The sequence below is a fragment of the Anolis carolinensis genome, chromosome 6 (genome assembly GCF_035594765.1).
Source record: "Anolis carolinensis isolate JA03-04 chromosome 6, rAnoCar3.1.pri, whole genome shotgun sequence".
In the NCBI taxonomy this organism is placed as follows: domain Eukaryota; kingdom Metazoa; phylum Chordata; class Lepidosauria; order Squamata; family Dactyloidae; genus Anolis; species Anolis carolinensis.
This window is the reverse complement of record NC_085846.1, coordinates 97,333,937-97,354,571: the sequence shown is the minus strand read 5'-3', so window position 1 is coordinate 97,354,571 and position 20,635 is coordinate 97,333,937. Positions and strand designations below refer to the sequence as shown.

The window sequence follows — 20,635 nt, the reverse complement described above, 5'->3', positions numbered from 1 at the left end:
AATTGCCAAGATGACATTTGAAAAACTGGATAGAAAAGCCTGCAATATAAAAAATACACAACTAAACATTGCCTTGAGATAGACTAGATAAAGAAAAGGCTAACAATAATGATGATGATGGTGATACACACTAATTTGCATATATGGAAAGAACAGTATTCTCTCTTCTATTTTCCCAAAAGCAGCACTAACACTTATACATTAGCAGTTTCGAAACTTGGTGTCCCTATTTCTGCAGACAGGGCTGCCCCAGGCATTTTGCTACTAGAATCAAAGCAGTTAATGGAGCCTTCTATTGACTCAAGCAAAGCTGTAAGGTACACAGAGCCAAATCATTTTGGCACATATGAGGAATTCTCCCCACTGCTTAGGCTAGCAAGCAAGAATGACCAATCTAAAAGCATAGGGTGATTGTGGAAATGAGAAAAAACCAAGTATTGCATTCCAAGTGGTTATTTGAGCAAAACATTCTATAGAAACTGGTGGTTTTTTTGGCTTCTTTGTACCAATAAACACTTTTATCCTATCCTGAAAGTGAATAAAATATTTGGTAATAAAAAAGAAATATAGGGCATAAAACAAATTTTGAAACCATTGCTCAATGAAATAAAACTAAATAATGCAGAGACAGGGAAAATGGACATGGATCATAAAGATACAGAATAACAATGATATACATATATTCAAGGGAGGTGACATTCAAGGAGAACTTTTATAGGACTCCTCTGCTGTCAGTGTTCTAAAAAGAAGAGGAAATTAAATGAAGGGCAAGTAGATGATCACCTAAGGACCCACTCTAAAAATAAACGTGATTGCCTTTTATCAAAAAGATGTAATCTAATTTACCACTTTAAACACACCCCGACAAAGCAATTTTATGTAAAACTTATTTTAGAGCTTGGAAAGACTATGTTCCTTGGACTTCCAAAGGGCAATCTTCTTTCCTTCATCCTCACAATCTTGATGGAGGATAATAGTTTGACCAGTTAGTTCAGCACCAATCATGGAACACTATCAGAATATATACAGTAAGACCAAATCAAAGATTGCAGTTTACACCTGAAAAATGCACAGCACAGAGTTGCATTGCTCTACATTGCACAAGGACTCAACATTAATACAAACAGCCAACTACATTTTGTTCTACTATCGTTTCATCCTCTGTCAGCACTCACAGTAGTTGTTCTGATCTATGCACAGCTTATCACGATGATAAGAAGTTGCTGATGTCACCTTCACCAAGATCATAGAAACTTCTTAAGAACACACTTCTATTTCCGTATTCATGGACTCTTTTCAGTGGCAAATATTAAAAGTGGGGAGGAATTTCTCAGGATATCTGTTTCTGTATGCACTGCTGCTGCAATACACATTATTTAAGATTTCTTTGTGTGTGCATGTTGACATACATACATATGTTATGCTGTAATAGGAGTCTCTAACTATGGAGACCAGACCACACCAACTGTTCCATTAGCCTTTCCTTCCAGGATGGGTTGGACTGGCCATTGATCTCACTGGGCTCACTGGTCACCTTTGTCATAATAAAACCAATGTTCTGGCTAAAGGCCTGCAGTAATGTGGCGATTGCAGAGCCTTAGCAGCATCCTCCAGGCCTTCCAGTCTGAGCCAGTTTGTGATATCAGACTCCTTCCCGCGTAGGGCCCCAGATGTTTTAATTCTGTTTTCAATCCTCGACCTTGGCTGTGAACTCATGGCATGGAGGTGTTTTGGTGTCTTGCCACTTTCAGGTATCTTTAAAACTAGCAATGAAGGAAAAACCTCATACATCTCACAAAGTGGAATATATTCATGAAAGCCTATGCCAAAACAAGACACATTCTCCATCAGCCATTAATGTGCCGCAGGAGTTTGATATTTATGTTGCAACAGACTAATGTAAAGATGATGCATTTTCATTCACTTGGATCAACTTATGCTGGTTGCACATTAAAAAACTCTTGACCTGCTCAGCATATTTATTCTGAACTTTGACATTTAATTATGCACAAACATAATTTGTCTCAGAATAGTATCAATCATAGCTAAGAGCACTTCATTCATTTTCAAGTTGGCAAAAAATTCAAAGTACCTTATATTAAAAAATAATGGGGGTGGAGAGAAAGAAAAAAGGAGAAAAGCATTGTTTTGCAATTACGAACTAGCCAGGAATAACACAGATTTGTTGGATGAGACTTCCTCTGTATTTCACCAGAAGGGGAATACGATGGCAAGGACACAGATAAAGGCTTTCTTGGCTGAGGTACTCAATTTGGGTAATTCGCTCCCCTTGATACCAATGTTGTTTTTTTCTGCTTTGTTTTTGTCTGTTCATTTTTGGTGCCATGTTCAAGATTTTTTATAAGCCTTGTGGAACCTCATATACTTTTAAACATATACATATACATGCTTCATAAAAAAAGATTTAAAATCTTTTAGCCTTTTTAAGCTGTTTTGATTTGTTTGAACTTTTTAATACCTTTCCTGAAACTTTTTACTGATTTTAATTTGGAATTTTAAAAATAGTTTATATTGCTTTGTCCTGAGCCTTCATGATGAAAGAGTAGGGTGAAAATATACAATAAACAAATTAAAATATAATATGAATACATTTAGTAAAGTTGGAAAAGGAGAAGATAAGCAATCCAGTGAAATTGTATATAAACAGCATGCATTTGGGAAAATTTCTCATACTTACAAGCTGTGCTATTCAGTTGTATTCACTGGATAAACTATTGGGAGCTATTAAATTACAAAAATAACCCAGAAAAAAACTTGAAAGCCCAGCACACTTTGGTTGGATCAACCCTTGAGTTCGTCCCATCATGTTTGCAATTTAAGCTCCCTCTACTAGTGCAAGTTGTCTTTTATCCAAGACTGTCATTAAGATGCCTGAAATATTTTAATTTAAACACATTGACTCTTGGAAAGCACTATAAAACTGCTAAGTATTAAATGTTATTGCTGCTGTTGTTATTAACTTGATAGGTCTATACAAATTTTGTAATGCTTGGGATATGTCTATTCCAGAATGATTAATAAGTGCAATCTTTTAAGGTGTTTTTAACAAATAGATATTATTTTACATGACATTTATATAACAATGCATATCTGTAACATTCTGGCTTTAGCTTTCCAGTTTCGCTATTGATTGGTATTGCCCCCTTGTTTGTTTTGTTTTAGCTCTCATGTCAGCCCCCTGCCAGGCCTTCTGCATTCATTACATACTCTATTGATGAGTGAGCCCTAGACCGTTTGTAACAGAATGAAAAAAAAGTCTGCCACAGCAAATAATCAATGGCATTGAAGGCAACTGCAAATTATATTTATGCTAGAACAAAACATCATTCACACAAGAGGAAGTCAGTTACCCAAGAGAAAAAGGGCAGACTGACATATATGTACTGGTACTATGATTCAACACATATTAATGGGGACTCCCCATCATCTCTTCTCATACTATGCCTCCACATCTGCTCTATAGCAGTGGTTTCCTACCTTTGGTCCTCCAGTTGTTTTGCACCAACTCCCAGAAATCCCATCCATCATATTAGCTGCTAGGAATTGTGGGAGCTGAAATCAAAACACCCGGAAGACCAAAGGTTGGGAAAAACTGCTCTAGAAGGTTGTCAGCCTTCCAGTGGGGATTTGGAGTGTGTGGGACTGCATAGAGAGGACAGGATGAAGAAGTCATCAGGTAAATACTGTACATACTATGGGATTCAATCCCTTATTTTATTCAGACATTATATTTTCTAAGATTTTAGAGAGTGCGAGAACTTCATGCTTCCCCATCTCCACACCTGATCTCCTCATGTTTCCAGGGAACACCTGTTGGGAAGCTGGAACTGCATGCAGCTAAATGCTATCACAGAGCAACAATATTGCTGATATGTCTCTATCTAGGAATACAATGAATATTCATCAATATTTATTTCCTGGGATTAAATATCCCAGTTCCTCCTGGGATTTTGCCCTGTCTGGAAAGGCCCAAAGTGGCATGTCCAAGATCACCCAATGGGTTTCCATGGCTTAGTGGGGATTTGAACTCTGGTCTCCAGAGTTGTACACTAATGCTCAAACCACAACACCACACTAGTTTTCAAATGAATCTTACACACTATCCTCAGAAAACAGTCATTGATTATTTCTCCAACACTCCAACACTTACAGTTCCAATATTTAAAAACCTACTCCAATATTTAAAAACTTATTGGCCTTAAAGGCCAATAAAACTCCACACATAATTCAAAAAAGGATCTCAGAAAATATTCTAGTTAAGCACTTGCATTTTCCAATCCCTTTTGTATCAGCACATTTTGCCAATTGCTCAGATTCGTATATGAGCAGCACCACATTATCAGCATGTTCATCAATAACGTTTATAGCCATGGATGACCTTGACAGTTGTCTCTGGAAAAGGATAGATAATACTTTCCCCCAGGCAGAAGCTAGAAGTCATATTAAATAAGGGGAATTTTCAGTCAAAAACTGTGGGGCATCTTACTCAGCCACATGTGTCATGCAGAAGGCTAGGTCTAATCTAAAGATGTGCATCGATTCTGACACAGAACAGACTTAACAAATTACCCTGACTCCTAAAGATTTCTTTCTTGAGGCATTGCAGCCTAGGCAGATGGATCCTACAATAAGCAAAGATTTGTCAGGCACTGAGATACCAGTAATCTCAGCTGCAACCACAGATTTGTCAAAAATGTCATAATCTCCAAATCAGACTTCATACATTTGCATTTCACACAACTTTCTCTTCTTGAGGCTGAATAAATAATGAGCTGCAGTGTGTGGCAGATATTTGGGGTAACATTTAGGCAAATGTGAAAGGCTAACACAGAGGTGACAGAAGGTAGGGGACCTAAAATTGAATATTTACCTACCGGTAGCTATATCAAACACTATATACTTATCATGGGTGATTGGGTGTCATTTCATTGCCATAACATGAAATGAGTACTGAAGTCCTATTCTAGTTAAAATAAATCCAAAACAGACAACATGAATAAATAATAGTAAATCTAGGAATTGATAACAGTCTAAGGACCTCTTCACATGGCCCCTGGGGCCATGCCGTTTCACCGGCAGTTGCCGCATTGCCCTTTCCCCCATCAGATGGAGGAAGGGGCAAAGAAATCCATGCAGTTCCACTGGAGTTAACCAAAACACATTTTCCTCTCCATCTTGGCAGAGGAAGGGTCTTGCAGTGCTTCCCCTGCACTTCGGGAGGAATGTGGGCAGGGCCAAGCTAGTATCATTTGATGGCACTCAGCAGGCCCTGTCCAGAAGAGGAAAAAGAGGCCATAAAAACCCCAATGTGATGAGATCACAGAACCAAAATATTGCAGCATCAAGTGGTCAGGCTAGTTAATAGGGATGCTGTCATCTCCCACAATACTCCATTGTAATCTTTTTCATAGAAGACTATAGAGTTGGAAGAGACCACATGGGCCATCCAGTCCAACCCCCTGCCATGCAGAAAAAGCATCAACATTTCCCAGTTTAAAATGTTAATGCTGGCTGGCACATTCCAGAGTTCTGGTACCAAAAAAAGTGATTTCCCCCAAACAATACACTTAGGGGGGTGTCAAAGGGTTAGTACTTCTGTCTAACAGTTACCAGTCTCTACCTAGTATCATGTGTCTTCCCCATTTTTCTAAACAACTTTGAAGATGGATTTTATCTAATTTCTTGGTCATGTGCTATACTTCTTTGTGCTCTTTGAAACACTCTGAAGACTATTTGTAATCTAATAAAAAAATATGGTTTCTTTCGATCCAGATGCATATCCTAAGGATGAGCAACCCAGTTGGTCTAACCCTACTAGATTGTCACCTCACCCGTCATGTTGTCTAGTTTTGTAGGCACTTCTGTTGATGTCACAATGGGGTGCACATGATGGCCAGCAGTTTGTCCAGAGCTGGAAGCAATGGTGGTGAAAATACTGACCTGATCCATCCTGTTTCTCTGCACTGATTAATGCAAGAAAAGGATGATGGTGCCTGCGTCTTGTCAGGACATTGAATTGGTCCAAATTGTAGCCAATTCATTGTTTAGGCTGTCCTGAAGCCACAAAATACTCCAGAGTTTCCGCCAAACTCCAGAATATCCCTCAACTTTGCTCACTGGAAGTTGATGGATGTTGTGGGAACAGCCAGGAGAGAATTTGAAGCAAGTTTGTGTTTTCTTGTCCAAGTACACTTGCCCTTAGCTACTTTCCCACCAGTCCCTTTCTATGGAATATCTAGCAGCTTTTGTGGAATGCATAGCACCTATACAATGTTACTGTGCTTCCAATGTGTTTCCAGTGTTTTCTGTGTTTTTATTCCACTTTTATTTTGTAGGCTTCACTCATGACGTGTGTTTTTAGTAAGGGGAAGTGGTACCAAGTTCTTAAAGGGTTGCTCCTTTCCATTTAAGGAAATATTTCTGATTTGCAGATTCAGCCTGTTTAATTGATATCCCAGTGAGGAAAACTGGAAGGCTGAAGATAAACAGCCTATGAACTGTTTCTTTAATAGGATTTTTAAAAGGGGGACAAAAAGTTTAACCCATTCTTCAGAAGTAGAGGAACAATGATTCTGACATCAATTTTGTTCCTTCAGAGAGGCTTTAATTATTTGTTTCCTCGGTTATTTCCCCATAGTTTATGCTTAGCTATTCTTTCATTGTTTTTCACACACTACATTGTAAAGAAAAGTTGGAATTAGAGCTTTCTTCCTTTGTAGGAAGAGAATATGGCATTGGAGTAATTAAGAGAAACTACTCAAGGGGCAATGATCACTCATGCCCTACCTGCACTCATGAAAAGGCAGTAAAACAAGCTGAACTTATAAAGGGAAGCTCTTAATTAATATTACTAGGAACACGGGAAGCAAACACTCTAGATTGGTCTTGGCAATGGGATGAGACCCTGTTGTATAATATAAACCAAGTGAAGAATTTAGGTGGAGCCATGATATGAATTTTGCTTCTAGCTGGCTGCAAAAACAAAAGTGCAATGCCATATCCATACTGAATGGTTTTGGGATGGAATTAATCTTACCTTCCTTTACCGTACACATTCAATCATCTTGTGGATCATTTTGCAGTGCAAATTGTTATATTTGATATATTGTTTTACTTTTTAAAAATATTAATTGATTTGCTTGTTTATTTAAATGCATGCCCTTCCCTTCTTCCCAGGCTTGTAGCCGGGGGGGGGGGGGGGGGGGTTAGGGGTTCAACCCCCCCCCCCCCCCAAAATTTTAAGGTTAAAAAAAACCCTGGTTTACTCATGAATTTTAACTGGTTAACCAAATCCCCATGTTAAGTCTATGAGATGCAAAAAATTAAGAGTCTCTCCAGGCACTATCTCAAGCAGATATTGACAGGTCTGAACCCAGGGGGCGGGTGGGTCAGGGGTTCAACCCCCCCCCTCAGAAATTTTCAAAACCCCTCCCGAAATTTTTTTCTGGCTACGGCCCTGCTTCTTCCTTCAAGGGACCCACTTAAAAACCAAGATACAGATAAAGCACCCTAATTTTACAAAAGTTTTAAAACAATTAAACAAATAATTGGACTCCAACTTTTGGCCCAATGCTACTGGCCCTGTTGTAACGGTCACACAGCGTTTTACTGTTTTAATGGGGTATGATATTGGTTTTTAAGTGTGTTTTTACGATTGTTTGTTTTTACTATATTTTGTATTATATGTGGCATTAATCTTACCATTATGTAAGACCACTCTGGGTCCCCCTGGGGGAGAAGAGCGGTATATAAATTAAATAAATTAATAAATTAATAAATAATTCTACTAAAAGCAGAGAGTCAAAGCATTTTAAAGCACAACTAAAATATAATAAAAAAAGAAATAATGTACAAACACATTAAAAACCCCTTCTGCCATATGAATGATAAGCCAAAGTCCAGTCTAAATAACTTTCATCTGTTAGTGAAAAGGCAAAAGACAGAGAGCAGTCATCAAAAACGGCTCTCCCCATTGCCTTAACAAATGTCCCTGTGATGGCGGAGAACTGAGAGGAAATTACCCTGAAGATCTTAAGACTTAAACTAGATATTTCAGACAGTCTGAATCCAAACTACTGGTTAAAGGTTATAACCATCACTTTGAAAAAATATATTTATTATTTATTATTTTAAAATGGAACCAAGTAAACAATGGATCCTAAAGAGTAGTGATTATTGTAAAAGTTCAAATTTAGCAAGGTTTTAGAGAAGACAAAATATATGTTTAGCCTTACTTGTGCTGCAGTTCTCATATTCAATGTCATCTATTGCTGCGCCTCCTCCAAGATCTTTGGTTCGGATGCCTTCAAACAGGACTGCAAAATTTCTCAGCTTCCCCAATTGGATTTGTGCTTTCTTCCACTGGCCACTGTGGACTCCAGAATCACTCCATACCCTCAAAAAATCATTCCCAATCTGGAGATTTTAAAAAAGAAAAGCTAAAGCTTCAGTGAATACCTGAAACACAGGATGTCGGACTTATACTTGATAAGTATATGAACTATTACTTGAAAACTGTAAAATGAAAAATATAGCTTATGTGTCATATTTGCTTGTGAGCATGGACAATGTAGTTCAACTCATCTGGAAAGCACCAAGCCAGGGAAAGCAGAAATACACTCAACAGTCATACTGTATTTAACAACTTTGGGCCATAACGAAACAATATTAACTACATCCCTCATCTTCTAAGGCAAAATACCAACATCACAAATTATTTACTGCAGTGCAAGAAGCCATACACAGGGATACCATGTCAGAGGTCCTGATATTAAAACTATGCAGATGTATCAACTGAGTGACTACTACTGGAGGTTCCATAATCCCTTCCCATTTCCCATCACTAATTGCCAGCCTGATCCTACCAAATGGAACCAAATAAGTTGAATCCTCACTCAAAGTAGAACTTTCCATTACTCCTTTTGAAGAAAATACTTTTGTTTCCTTCTTAAGCACTAATATCTGGCAATGAATGTAAACATCCCTTGGCTAACATTTAGATAGCCCAGATGGGCATATTATGCATTCTGTGAGGTGCCATAATGAGCCCAGAATGTGTACATTTGATATGTACAAGATGTCATGAGGATTAAGATACATTCATGATGATGAAAACAAGATGTGCATGTTTCTCATTACAGGTTATGTGAACAGTATAAAAGGAATGGTAATCTATAAATCTTGTTGTAGGAAACATCCCCATTTTTATGTAGAAGTGGACAATTTGTGACTTTCCAGAAAATGATTTATAACTCCCATGGCCTTTCTTCACTGGTATGGCACAATCAATTTGGATTCAAACCCAAGTTTAAAGCCTCAGTCATCCATTTGTTTATGTGACTGAAAATTATATATCTGATATCCTCACATGAGCTTTTATCAGTCCATCTCCTCTTGTGTGGCCACAGACACATGAAGGACACATGTACAAACCATACGGAAACAACATGGAGGGCCCCATCCACTAGTAGGAACACACTGGGACTGAATTCTGAAGCTTGCTTTACACAGTTAACAGTCCCTATATACTTATGTCATATCTGACAAGTCCGGAAGGGTCTGGAAACCAAATTCAATGAGGAGTGGTTGAAAGACCTTTGTATATGTAGCTTGGAGAAGAAAATATTGAGTGGGCATCACATGAAAGATAGAGCAGTTTTGTTCTTACTCTTCTAGAGAGCAGGACCTGAATCAATAGATTCAGGGTGCTGGAAAGAAAGAGTCTGAACACAAGGAGCAGCTTTCTGATGGTATTAACTATTGGCCTTTGGAGATAAAATGCCTTGGAGAGTGATTGACTTTCTTTCCTCAGAAGTGTTTAAGCAGAGGTTGAATGTTGTCTGTCAATGATGCTTTATCTGTGGATTCTTGCATTGATCAGGGATGAACTGGTGGCTCTTGTTCTCCCTACCAACAGTAAAATCATATGAAAGTTTATTGAATGACACATATCTTTTAGTTGAAACTACAGCAGAGTTTGGAAACAATCCCCAGATTCCCCTAGCCATCCTAGTCATTGGCTATAGTAACTGGAGGATTCTGGGAGTCTTAATCCAACAAGTACTTTTCCCAGGTTCTGTACCTGGCAGTAAAATTGATTCCAGTAACAGAGCACAGATGCATGGTTTTTGCCCTACTATTTCTTACATGCAAGACATTTAGAAACTATAATGTGATTAGTAAACAGAAAAATGAAACAAATTGGGCCCTTCTTGATACTTAACTTAAACGAATTATATGGATGCTAATAAAAAATCTATTATAGTGTGCATAATTAATATGCCTGCAGTGAATTCTACTTTGGAATATGCTGAATCTATTCTGCCCATGTTTCAGCCCACAGTTCAAGTAGTTCTGACACCTCCAGTTGAATGAAATTAGCTCTTACCCTACAACCCAGTAGCCCTGGAAGGATGCCCTCAGGGCCATGAGAAGCTGCAAAAATCACCCTATAAGCTTTTCAGTGAAGACAACCACCGAGAAAGAAATTGACTTATGAATACTCCCATCTGACCCTACAAAAGAAGCCCTCTGATGGCTGTTCCTATCTCAAATGATGTACTTTAAACTTTCTACCATCTTCCAAGATGAGTGGGTGAGAGAATCTAGAATAACAGCTTTTAGTTTGGCCTCAGTAATACCCCCCTTCATTTCTTTCAATGGAAAGGGATTTTATTTCCAAGTGGAAAAAATAGCCCCAGAGAAAGAAAAAAGAAACCAACAGAAGTTTCCTCCTAAGGTCTGTCCTACCAGTGAGAAACTAGCAGATCTTTTGGATACAGCAGTGCCTCTAAAAATAGGATATCATAACTGTTAATGTTTTACACATGTAGAACACGTGCCATAAAAGTGGTTGAATGTTTTTGCCATTGTTTCTTTATGTTTTTGCTCTTGTGTATGCAAAATAGAATACCAAATAGAATAGCAGAGCCTGGGGTAGCACCACTGAGCAAACCCTTTCTCTGGAATTTGGTATCCATTTCTATTGAAGTAAGGTTCTCCTGAGTATTACTTACAAATTGATTTCTGATTAGAAATCATGCAATTCTAAGAAGTGATCCATGACTGGTGCTGGTCTGCAAGCAGTTGATTACTGGTTCATGGCAAATTTACAGGGAAGAAATAAAAATAGCCAATGGATATAAATCTGGCACTGGTTTGTGGCACATTTATAAGAGGAAATCCTGTGGGTCCCTGTCAAGACCCAAGCTGCAGAGCACCAATAACCATGCGCAGAGGCCAGAATCTATCTAATATCTTTATTAAAGGAATATATAAAGTCAATAAAAACAAGTGAAGAATATAGTTCAGAAGTAGACCTTTCAGGAAAGGTCAAATATAGTCCAGGAAAACAATGTCCAATATGTGATATTAGAGTCCAAAGTTATAATCCAATAACCGAAACACACACTTTGCCAAGCAAGTGTGGGGAAATGACAGGGTCCTTTAGTCCAATGGAGCTTGACAACAAGGCTGGAAGCAAACTAGATTCTTGGCAAACAAGGCTTGATACGTGGCAACAAGAGGCAAGAAGCAAGAACGAGGTCCGTGGCAAGATCCGGGGACAAGGCAGGCTTGGAACTAGAACAAGGTCCGTGGCAAGGTCCGGGGAACAGGGAACTGGAGTAGCGTAGTCCACACACGATCTCACTCCCGAAGCTGACGAATTGACTCCGCAAGGATTTCCTTGCGGGTAAACACCTATATAGGATCTTGTTTTCCTGCCAAGGAACACTTTCCCTGGGGAACAAGAAACGAAACCCATACTGTGTCCAGATGCATGACTCCTTAAGATTTCCCAAGGGAAACAGGCTTAATCAGCTAATTGTCTGGCAGCAATCCTGGCGCTTCTGCGATTCACCTCCCTAGCGCCTCTATCTCGATTATAATTATCCCGGCGAGAAAATGGGGAGATTTCTGCTCAAGGCTTGTTTGGCTGACTTCTTGTGGGCAAACATCTTGCAGGTGCAAGGGCTCCAATTCTGGCTGAAACGGTGGGAAACCCAAGTTTTCCTCTTCATCTGCCACAATAGTACTAGGAACGGGACTACATGGCCCATGAGTCATCACAGTCCCTGACATCAGATAGTTTAAGAAGCATTGGTAAAGTGTATCAAATGCTGATGAATGGAACACATCTTTGCCATTCTTTGCTATGAAGACCTATTAGAGAAAGTTGTCAATAAAGCATGAGAAATGGATAAACAACAAGGCTGGTAGATGGATTTTGGCTTTTGTTTAGCATAATGATAAAAAAAATATGACAAGGAGAATCCAGGCACTTAATTGTATCTAATCCTTTAGATGTCTCTGCACATACATGCAGTCTGCCCTTGAAGTCTCTTTGGTATGAGAAAACATCCCAAAATATTATTAATATGAAGAGTCTGATTAATTTTACAAAACTAGATGAGAGCTTTCCATTGATTGGGGAATTAGGCAGGACATTTAATTGAAGTGGAAATTAATAATGGCAAGTTATAATGGAAAATTGATCCATTTATGTATTTACTGATAATAAAGTGAATTAGACCTATCTGGTTTTCCAGTATTAGGAGCATTAATTCTGTAGATTTATTTATAGATATGCTTTGTCTGACATCTAAAAAATATCTATGCTAAGATATATGAATTCAAGCACTAAACACTCTTCAGAAGCATACACACTTCTTATGCACAATACTAAAATACAAAATCCATTACCATCATACAGCATAATATTTGCTCTTACAAAATTTATAAAGATTTAATACAACATCAAACGCAGTAAAACATTTAAGCATAACTTCTAACTGAATATCTGTTTTAAAGATGCCTGAAGAATTGGTCCATTGCAATATCTCCTCTCTTAGTATGCTTCAAGAGAAGGCAAATGGTTTGAACCTAAAATTATTTGGGGGGGATGCCTGAAATGTACAAAAATCTCTGGCTACAAATGTCCAATATTGGTGCATATAAAACTTATTTATTTACTTTATTTATATCCCACCTTTCACTACCCTTAAGGGGACTCAAGGCTGCTTAAATATGGTAGTTATTCAATGCCTTAAATGCATACGAAACATTTATTTTAAGCTTAAAATGAATTGAATTAAAATTAATACATATTAAACATTTAAAAATATTACATTCAATATTAAAATCACACCATCCAGAAATTGTAGTCTGAGGCCGTTCCATTGTCATTGCAAATATTCCAAATCTATTATTGCACTGCGCTATTCTCTGAAAGCCTGACCCCAGAGCCAGATTTTTACTTTTTTTCTGAAGACTAGGAGAGAAGGGACTGATCTGATCTCATTGGGGAGGGAGTTTCATAGCCGAGGGGCCACAACTGAGAAGACCAAAGCCAACTTCAACCAAAACCAATTATTAGTCCTAGCTAGAGCATAACCATTGAATTAAATTTTTTATGGTAAGTCAACTCTTATTGTAAAACAAGCTGCTTTACCAAGTCTACTGTAATTAAGACTAGCACTTTGGTTTAAGCATTTACTTTAATAAAAAGTAGAAAAACATGATTCTCAAGAGTGCTGTGCCACTATTTCCAATTTAATTGTTCATAATAAAGATATTCCAATACTACCAGGAGATAATCCAATGGAGAGGAAAAAATAGTATTTTTCTGTTAGAAAGGTGAAAAACAGCAAAACACATACACACCAATGCAATAAAATGGGCAATAGTAGCACCACTTTTGAAGCTTGAGAAATTGTTATTAAGGATTTGCGGAACACAACAAGTTTAGATGCTTACCATTTTGAGTTTATGGATGATTGAGAGACTGCAAAGCAGCCTCAGTGGTCTCTAAGCCATCTTGGCTGAACTTTCCTATCTTGACCTATAACCTAAAGGACCACCAGAGGACCTGTATAGATCAGATGTTTGTGTTCCAAGAGGAGAAAGTACCGAACAGGACTTGTCCGAAGATGACTTCCAAATATTCTCAGAAGGATTCTGAAGGTTATTCTTGCATGCACTCAGTATCTTGCCCTTGTATGATTTTTGAGACAAAAAGTCTATACATGGTGCCACCTGTGAAAAGATGCCACCTGTGAAAATGCAACCTTATGATTACAATAATTAAAAGGTTGGAGGATAAAAGTTAACAAAATATTTCTATCATCAAGTTCTCATTCTGCTAAATGGTTGAAAAATTATTATTAAGAAAAAATATAATTCCAAATTCACAGAAGAGTGATATCTTTGTAGGTCAACCAAAATGCTCAAACATCATGTAAGCTTCTGCTCATACAAATACCTATAAGTACAAAGAGAGATTGAGAACTGGGCAGAAAACTATACTATAGGAATTAGAGCAGTACAGAGATTTCCTCAGAAATTTAGGGAACCTGCAGATTCATAAAGACTCTAAAACATGTTGGAATGTTTTTCCAAATATATGTATCTAAGTCATAAGAATTTCTGAAATATCCGTATAGTTTTGTGCATATATTTTTCCCTATTAAATTGTATGGATTTCCAAACCATGACGATTTTTGTCCCATTGCCAATCACAGGAGGTGAGAAATTAACCTTTTCATACAGTAATGCAAACCTACTAAATTAATTTTCCATCTCTACCTACTATGATTAATTTCCATCATCTATTAACAATCTAAATCCATGCTGATATCCCAATATTTGTACCTTCAGAGATATATAGTACTAGTACATCTGAACAAGTAGCAATCAGTACAGCATAATACATACATTGTGAGTTTCTGAATGTTACAACCACTTTCATAGGCATTGCAACAAATGGAGAACACCAGCAACTGGATGTGTCTTAATCATTATAGCGGAAGAAGGCCAGCAATTACATTTTCTGTCCCACAATCTCAACATAAGAGATCTGACTGTAGTTTTCAAAGCTTAAAGCATTTGATCTTAAATTACATTAGTTAATGGATGTCATCTGTCATTGTAACCTATATTCCAAAGAGAAATATAAGACTCCCTCTTGTGGTACTGGGTGAAATATACAATTGCAAGTCAATATTGATTTTCACATGATGAGAAAATCAATAAATTCCAATCTACTTTTCTGCTTGAGGTGACATTTCTAGGTATTACTTACGTTCCACTGAACATGATGCGAGCCACGTCTGATAGGACTACACTGCACATTATGTCTTACTGATGTTATTTGTAGACGTTCATTAAGTCTCTAAAAGAGTTATTCTTAATAAACATTTTTAAACTAACCTTAATAATAAATGGCAGTAAGAATGGTTTAGCAATATAATCAATTGCCTAGAGAGATGGTAAAGTCTCCTTCTCTGGATGTCTTCAAAAAGTGGCTGGACTTTGGCCTGATGGAGATGCTTTATCCAGAGATTCTGCATTGAGCAGGGAGTTGGACTAAATGGCCCATTAGTCCTCTTTCATCTCTATGATTCTATAACTAAATAATTCAGTAGAGCTGGGCCTCTCATAGGGATGGGAAAATCTCTTTTTTTGTACTCTTCATCATTTAATTCTTTTGTTAAAACATTTTCCAAATTCAATAGATAATCCTGATTCCAGAATATTATTATACCTGGCCGCCATATATTCTTTAAAAAAAGGAGGTGGCAACACTATTCAGCACTAACACAATAGAATATTTGTTGATATTTGCTATCAAGTTGACTTATGATGACCTTACTGATGAGAGCCCTCCTAAAGCTCCAGTCACCAACTGCTCTGGTCAGGTCTTGCAATCTCAAAACTGTGGCTTCCTTAATCGAATCAATCCACCTTTGCTGCTTTCTCCATCTTTTCCTGCTGGCTTCTACTTTACTAACTTTCCACTTTTCATTTTACCAAACATGGTTGAATATGCAGAGATTAAAACATGAAGTTTAAAGGTTGAGCACTCTGAAATATCCATAGGGTTCCTGACCATCTGGACAACTGAATCAAGTCTGTTTTGGTCTGCACAGGCACACCACTCTATTTCCTGTACTGACCAGCACACATGGAAGGGAATGGACTCTCTCCATGTTGCTACCACCACTCCTCACCAGCCTCACTGAGCTCCCTGGGAGGAACTATCATCACGGTCACAGAGGTGGGTGACTATATCCCCTATTTGCTGATCATGCAGGTCCCCCGTCATGATGCCATCAGACATAATATGACTAGACACTCACAGAAAGCTCAGTTGAGGGTAGCAGTGATGACATAGAGTACAAAGTGATGGGCCAGTGGGACTAATGCAGTCTTGCCCAGCTGGCATCAGTTTTGCACAACAGAGGGCTTTGCCATGTATGTGTGGCCACTGGCCACCATCATGATTATTTGGATGAATCAGCTAGTGTAAATGCAGCCCAAGTCTACTTCCTCAGGTACATATGATCTATGATTTGATTCCTGCTGTTACTTGAAGAAATATGTACATATCCAACATGGTATATAGATTATGTGATAAGTAGCAAGATACATGCACTGAGAAACATCAATCATGACAATCTAAATGTAGAATTACAACACAGATATGTGAGTCCTGAGGTCATGTTCTCACTAGAATCCAAGATGACTAAATAGACCTTGGATGCATGATGAGCTGACATGACTAATTGAAAAATATGATAAAGCTCCGTAAAGTAAAAGTCAATAGTAAAAAAGGAAGACTGCAGTATAGGCTGACTGATTCAATTAAGGAGGCTATTGCGCCAAATTTGCAAGACCTGAACAGAGCAGTTTATGACCTAGGCTTTTAAAAGTCTCTCATTCATCGAGCTGTCATAAGGTGAAGTTCACATGTCGGTAGACAACAACAAAATATATAAAATAAAAACGACATTATTGTTGTTTTTATATTTTCAATTTTTGAAAAAGCACAATTTAGAAAAGCTTTAGAATTTATGACTTCATTGCTACTTCCCATATAATTGTGTAGGAAGCTAAAGGAAGAACGATGGAAAAACCGTAGAATGAAAGTAACAATTTTATTTGAAAAGTGAAAAAGAAGCTTAGTGGAGAATTGGCAGGCAGGTGGAGTAAAAATATGGGATGAGAGGAATAATAATAATACCCAACATAATAAGAATAGAAGAGGGATGAGTAATTAGATCTCTTTTCTTCTGCTCTCAAATTGTGGTTTGTGGTTTGTGGTATGTGGTTTGATTCCCTGAAGAGCCCCCTTGTTTTAAAAAAGGAGGGGAACTAATTAGAGAACACTGTCACATATATCACTTTTCATGTGATTTTAGAACATTACAAGCATGCTGCTTCCCTTACCTAACTAAGGTTTAGTAGATTATGCAGGGTGCTGGTCTTTCCCCAAAATAGAATATCATGTCAAAGCTGAGATGAATTATTGCCAGCAATTCTGTTATAAAGTGCCACTGAACTGTCTATATTGAATTGTTATCAGTCTTAGTGAATGACAATGTGCCAAGGGACTGGCATTCTCGTTCATAACTCATCCTCATTCATAACTCAAAGAAAGGTTAACTCCTGTGACCCTACTGTCGCCGTTCATTTTTCTTCTTGTCAAAAGTATCCCAAAGAGCATCCTTTGATTTCCTTTTAAAATTCTTGTTCATACAAAAAACCACCTGGGATATTTTAAAGATTCCCATGTGACTTCTCAGCACAACCAGCTGTAAAAAGAAAAGTAAAGTACCTCATATGATCTACTAAATAAGGCTGTATCTACACTGTAAAATTAATGCAATCTGACACAGCTTTAACTGCCATGGCTCAATGCTACAGAATCTTGGAGTTGTAGATTTACTAGGTCTTTTGCTTTCTCTGTTAAAGAGTGCCAGTGCATCACCAAACTGCAGTTCCCATGATTACATAGCACTGGGCCATGGCAGTTAAAGTGTCCTCAAATTGCATTAATTCTACAATGCAAAATTATGAACCCTAAATAATCCTAATTGAAAATAAGCTTTACATCCTTTTTGGTATCAAGGCTTCCAGATATTTCAAATGCTGTATTATTTCTGCACCTCTTTCTCAGAGTACTGGGATAGCATCTTTATCCCTCTCATGCCAGCATAAAACCATGTAAAATTAGTTTTCGTTCAACTAATCAGACTGTAGCAGACAAGACTGACTGTCTAACCCTTTTAGACTGGGTTAGGAGACTGTGGAAGATCTGGAGACCAATTCTCTTGCGCCTAGGACCTTCTGCCTCAGAAACCTGGAAGTGGCAAGAAATCCACTTCCAGTTTTGAAAACCAGTTATTTGCACATATAAACTTTGCAAGATGCTCTTTTAACTTGTTATAGTGGTGATTTTTCACTTCTGAGTCTTCCATGAAGGGCAATGTACCCCTTTTAAGGCCAGAAAAAATAAACCTCTACAATTCAAGGAATGCAAAAACATTTTTGGGCCACACCTTGTTTAAATCCTTACCAAACAAAACAAAACCTTTTGCATTTGCTTGCATCCCTCCCTTGTTACCCTTATCTTTCTCCTGCCTACATTCTCTGTAGCCTCCATCCTAAACAAGGTTTGTTCTTTTGCTTATGCACCAGGTGCATTGATGGATAATACAAGAATAAAAATGAAGCAAGAATAATGCAGCAATTGGCTGGATTATTAAGTAGATGCCAAATACAGTACACCCGCTGTACCCATGGGACAGGTACCTGTTGTTTCCCCTACCTGCTTCCAACAAAATATGTCCTTTCAAGGAATTGCTTTTACTTATCAAATGCTGCCATGGTTCAGAGCTAGTCCTTACCAATATCTGCAGGTCGCTGTATTTTTGAAAAGTTCAGGGTCTGTGTTTGGTATGTTTCAGCAGTTCTGAGCTAGCATTTATACAAATGAGTTGAATAAATTTATAGCACATTTTAGATTATATTAAACTCTGATTCCTCCAGCAGGAGCCTCATGAATTCTAACCTTCCGTTCAAAATTGCAGAACGTAAAATGTGGAGTTCCTTGAGCTAAGGTTTCAAATCGGGTGGGATAAGTGAAAAAACCACATGACTCCTCTTTCTTTGCAGAGTAGAGGCAGAGGAAGGAATCCTCCCATTTATTCAGAACTCCCATGAACTGACATTTTATGGTATCTATGGAACTTCAAAGATATTGTGTTTTGATGGCTTAACTCCAGGTGCTCTTGAGGGATGTGAATTGCTTAAACAATCTCAGTCTGGACTCTGGCCTGTTAATGAAACAGAATTAACCTTGGTCTTTAGCCCACTGTATTTTCTTTATTGGAAGATGAACAGAGAAATCACAGTTCTGCTGCTATTACTTGATCCCTCAGCAGCTTTTAATATCATAGATCATGATATCCCCCGGTATAATATTTTATGTTGATTCAGTTCTTACCTATAGGCTGGGTGCCAGTAATTTAGGATTGTATGCCAGCCCTTGGCAGTCTTACTGAAGGGAAGATTTTAATTCCAATGTTATTCAAGTAACAGATAATGGGATTATCAATGGCTACTAATCATGATGGATACATACTTTCTACATTACTATGGTCTGACGCAACATCAGTTTTATTTGTACATAAATACTCACATGAAGCCTATTCATATGAAGTCTCTAACTTCATATGAGTCGTGAGCTTCTGGATGAAATGACAGAGAAAGAGTTGAAGACAATTTATTGACAAAGCAAAGTCACTCTATCTGTTAGAAATTGCACTTGCTTCAGCCAAACCAAAAATCAGAGCAATGGTGGGGCACTAGGAGATCAGTAATTCTTGACAACTAGTGTTATTTTCAGGGTATCTACCACATCATCGAAAAATGTCATAAGAGCTTTGGAAATGTCCAGAAGAGTCATTTTATGCTTTTCTGGATGAAATGTGTAAAGTTATCTGCAGTGAAATTTGAGACCATTGCATCTGGAGAGAAATGGCTACAAATCTATGATCATAGAAAGCAACTGGAGTTCTGTGGTCTTTTTTCAAAACCTTCACACAGGTTGAGCTGCTGATTGCACTACATTGTAGAATTAATGCAGTTTGTTAACACTTTTACTGCCAAAGCTCAATGCTATAGAATAATGGGAGTTCTGGTTTTACAAGGTCGTTAATCTTCTCTGCCAAAGAGTGCTGATTTCTCACTAAACTGCAAATCCAAAAATTCCATAGCATGGAGCCATAGCAGTTAAAGTGATAACAGACTACATTAATTCAACAGTGTATTAGCACACTTGGCAAGCTTTTGGTATATAATCTTGATAACCAAGACTTTGCATAGCTGTCCGGACTATTTTCATCACATCCTTCTTTTTCATCTCCCTCCTGTTGAGCAAATAATGGAATTTGGGGCCAATGGGAGGTCATTCTGACAAATAAGCATTGTTTAAATATCCACTTTTCAGAACTGGTGTCCCAGGATTTTGGTAATGGGATGCATACAGAGAAGCTCATAGTATGCTATGAAAATATGACATTATGCTGGTGCTGTACTCATATTCTCTCATATTCTAGTGCATATAAGAAATTCTACATAGAATAGGCTATAGATCCAGACATGTGTGCAACAAATGATGTAGCCAGTTCATCACATATGCTGCCTACCATTCATATATGTTGTCTTTCTGTCATCCTACCATCCTGAAATATAAATATAACTGTGCAATGTTCCCCTGATAGAATGAGCTTGGATAACGAACGTGTCAGACACGTACTCGAAAGGAAGAGAA

At 37.8% G+C, this 20,635-nt stretch overlaps 1 protein-coding gene across 1 annotated transcript in view; it reads right to left on the bottom strand.

Annotated features, from left to right (window-relative positions):
- Window positions 1-20,635, bottom strand: part of malrd1 (MAM and LDL receptor class A domain containing 1) — a 225,812-nt gene that overhangs the window by 91,551 nt on the left and 113,626 nt on the right. Inside the window, exon 21 of the mRNA XM_062984307.1 lies at window positions 8,256-8,436. Within this exon, the coding sequence (XP_062840377.1) occupies window positions 8,256-8,436 (181 nt within the window). The remainder of the gene's footprint in view (window positions 1-8,255; window positions 8,437-20,635) is intronic.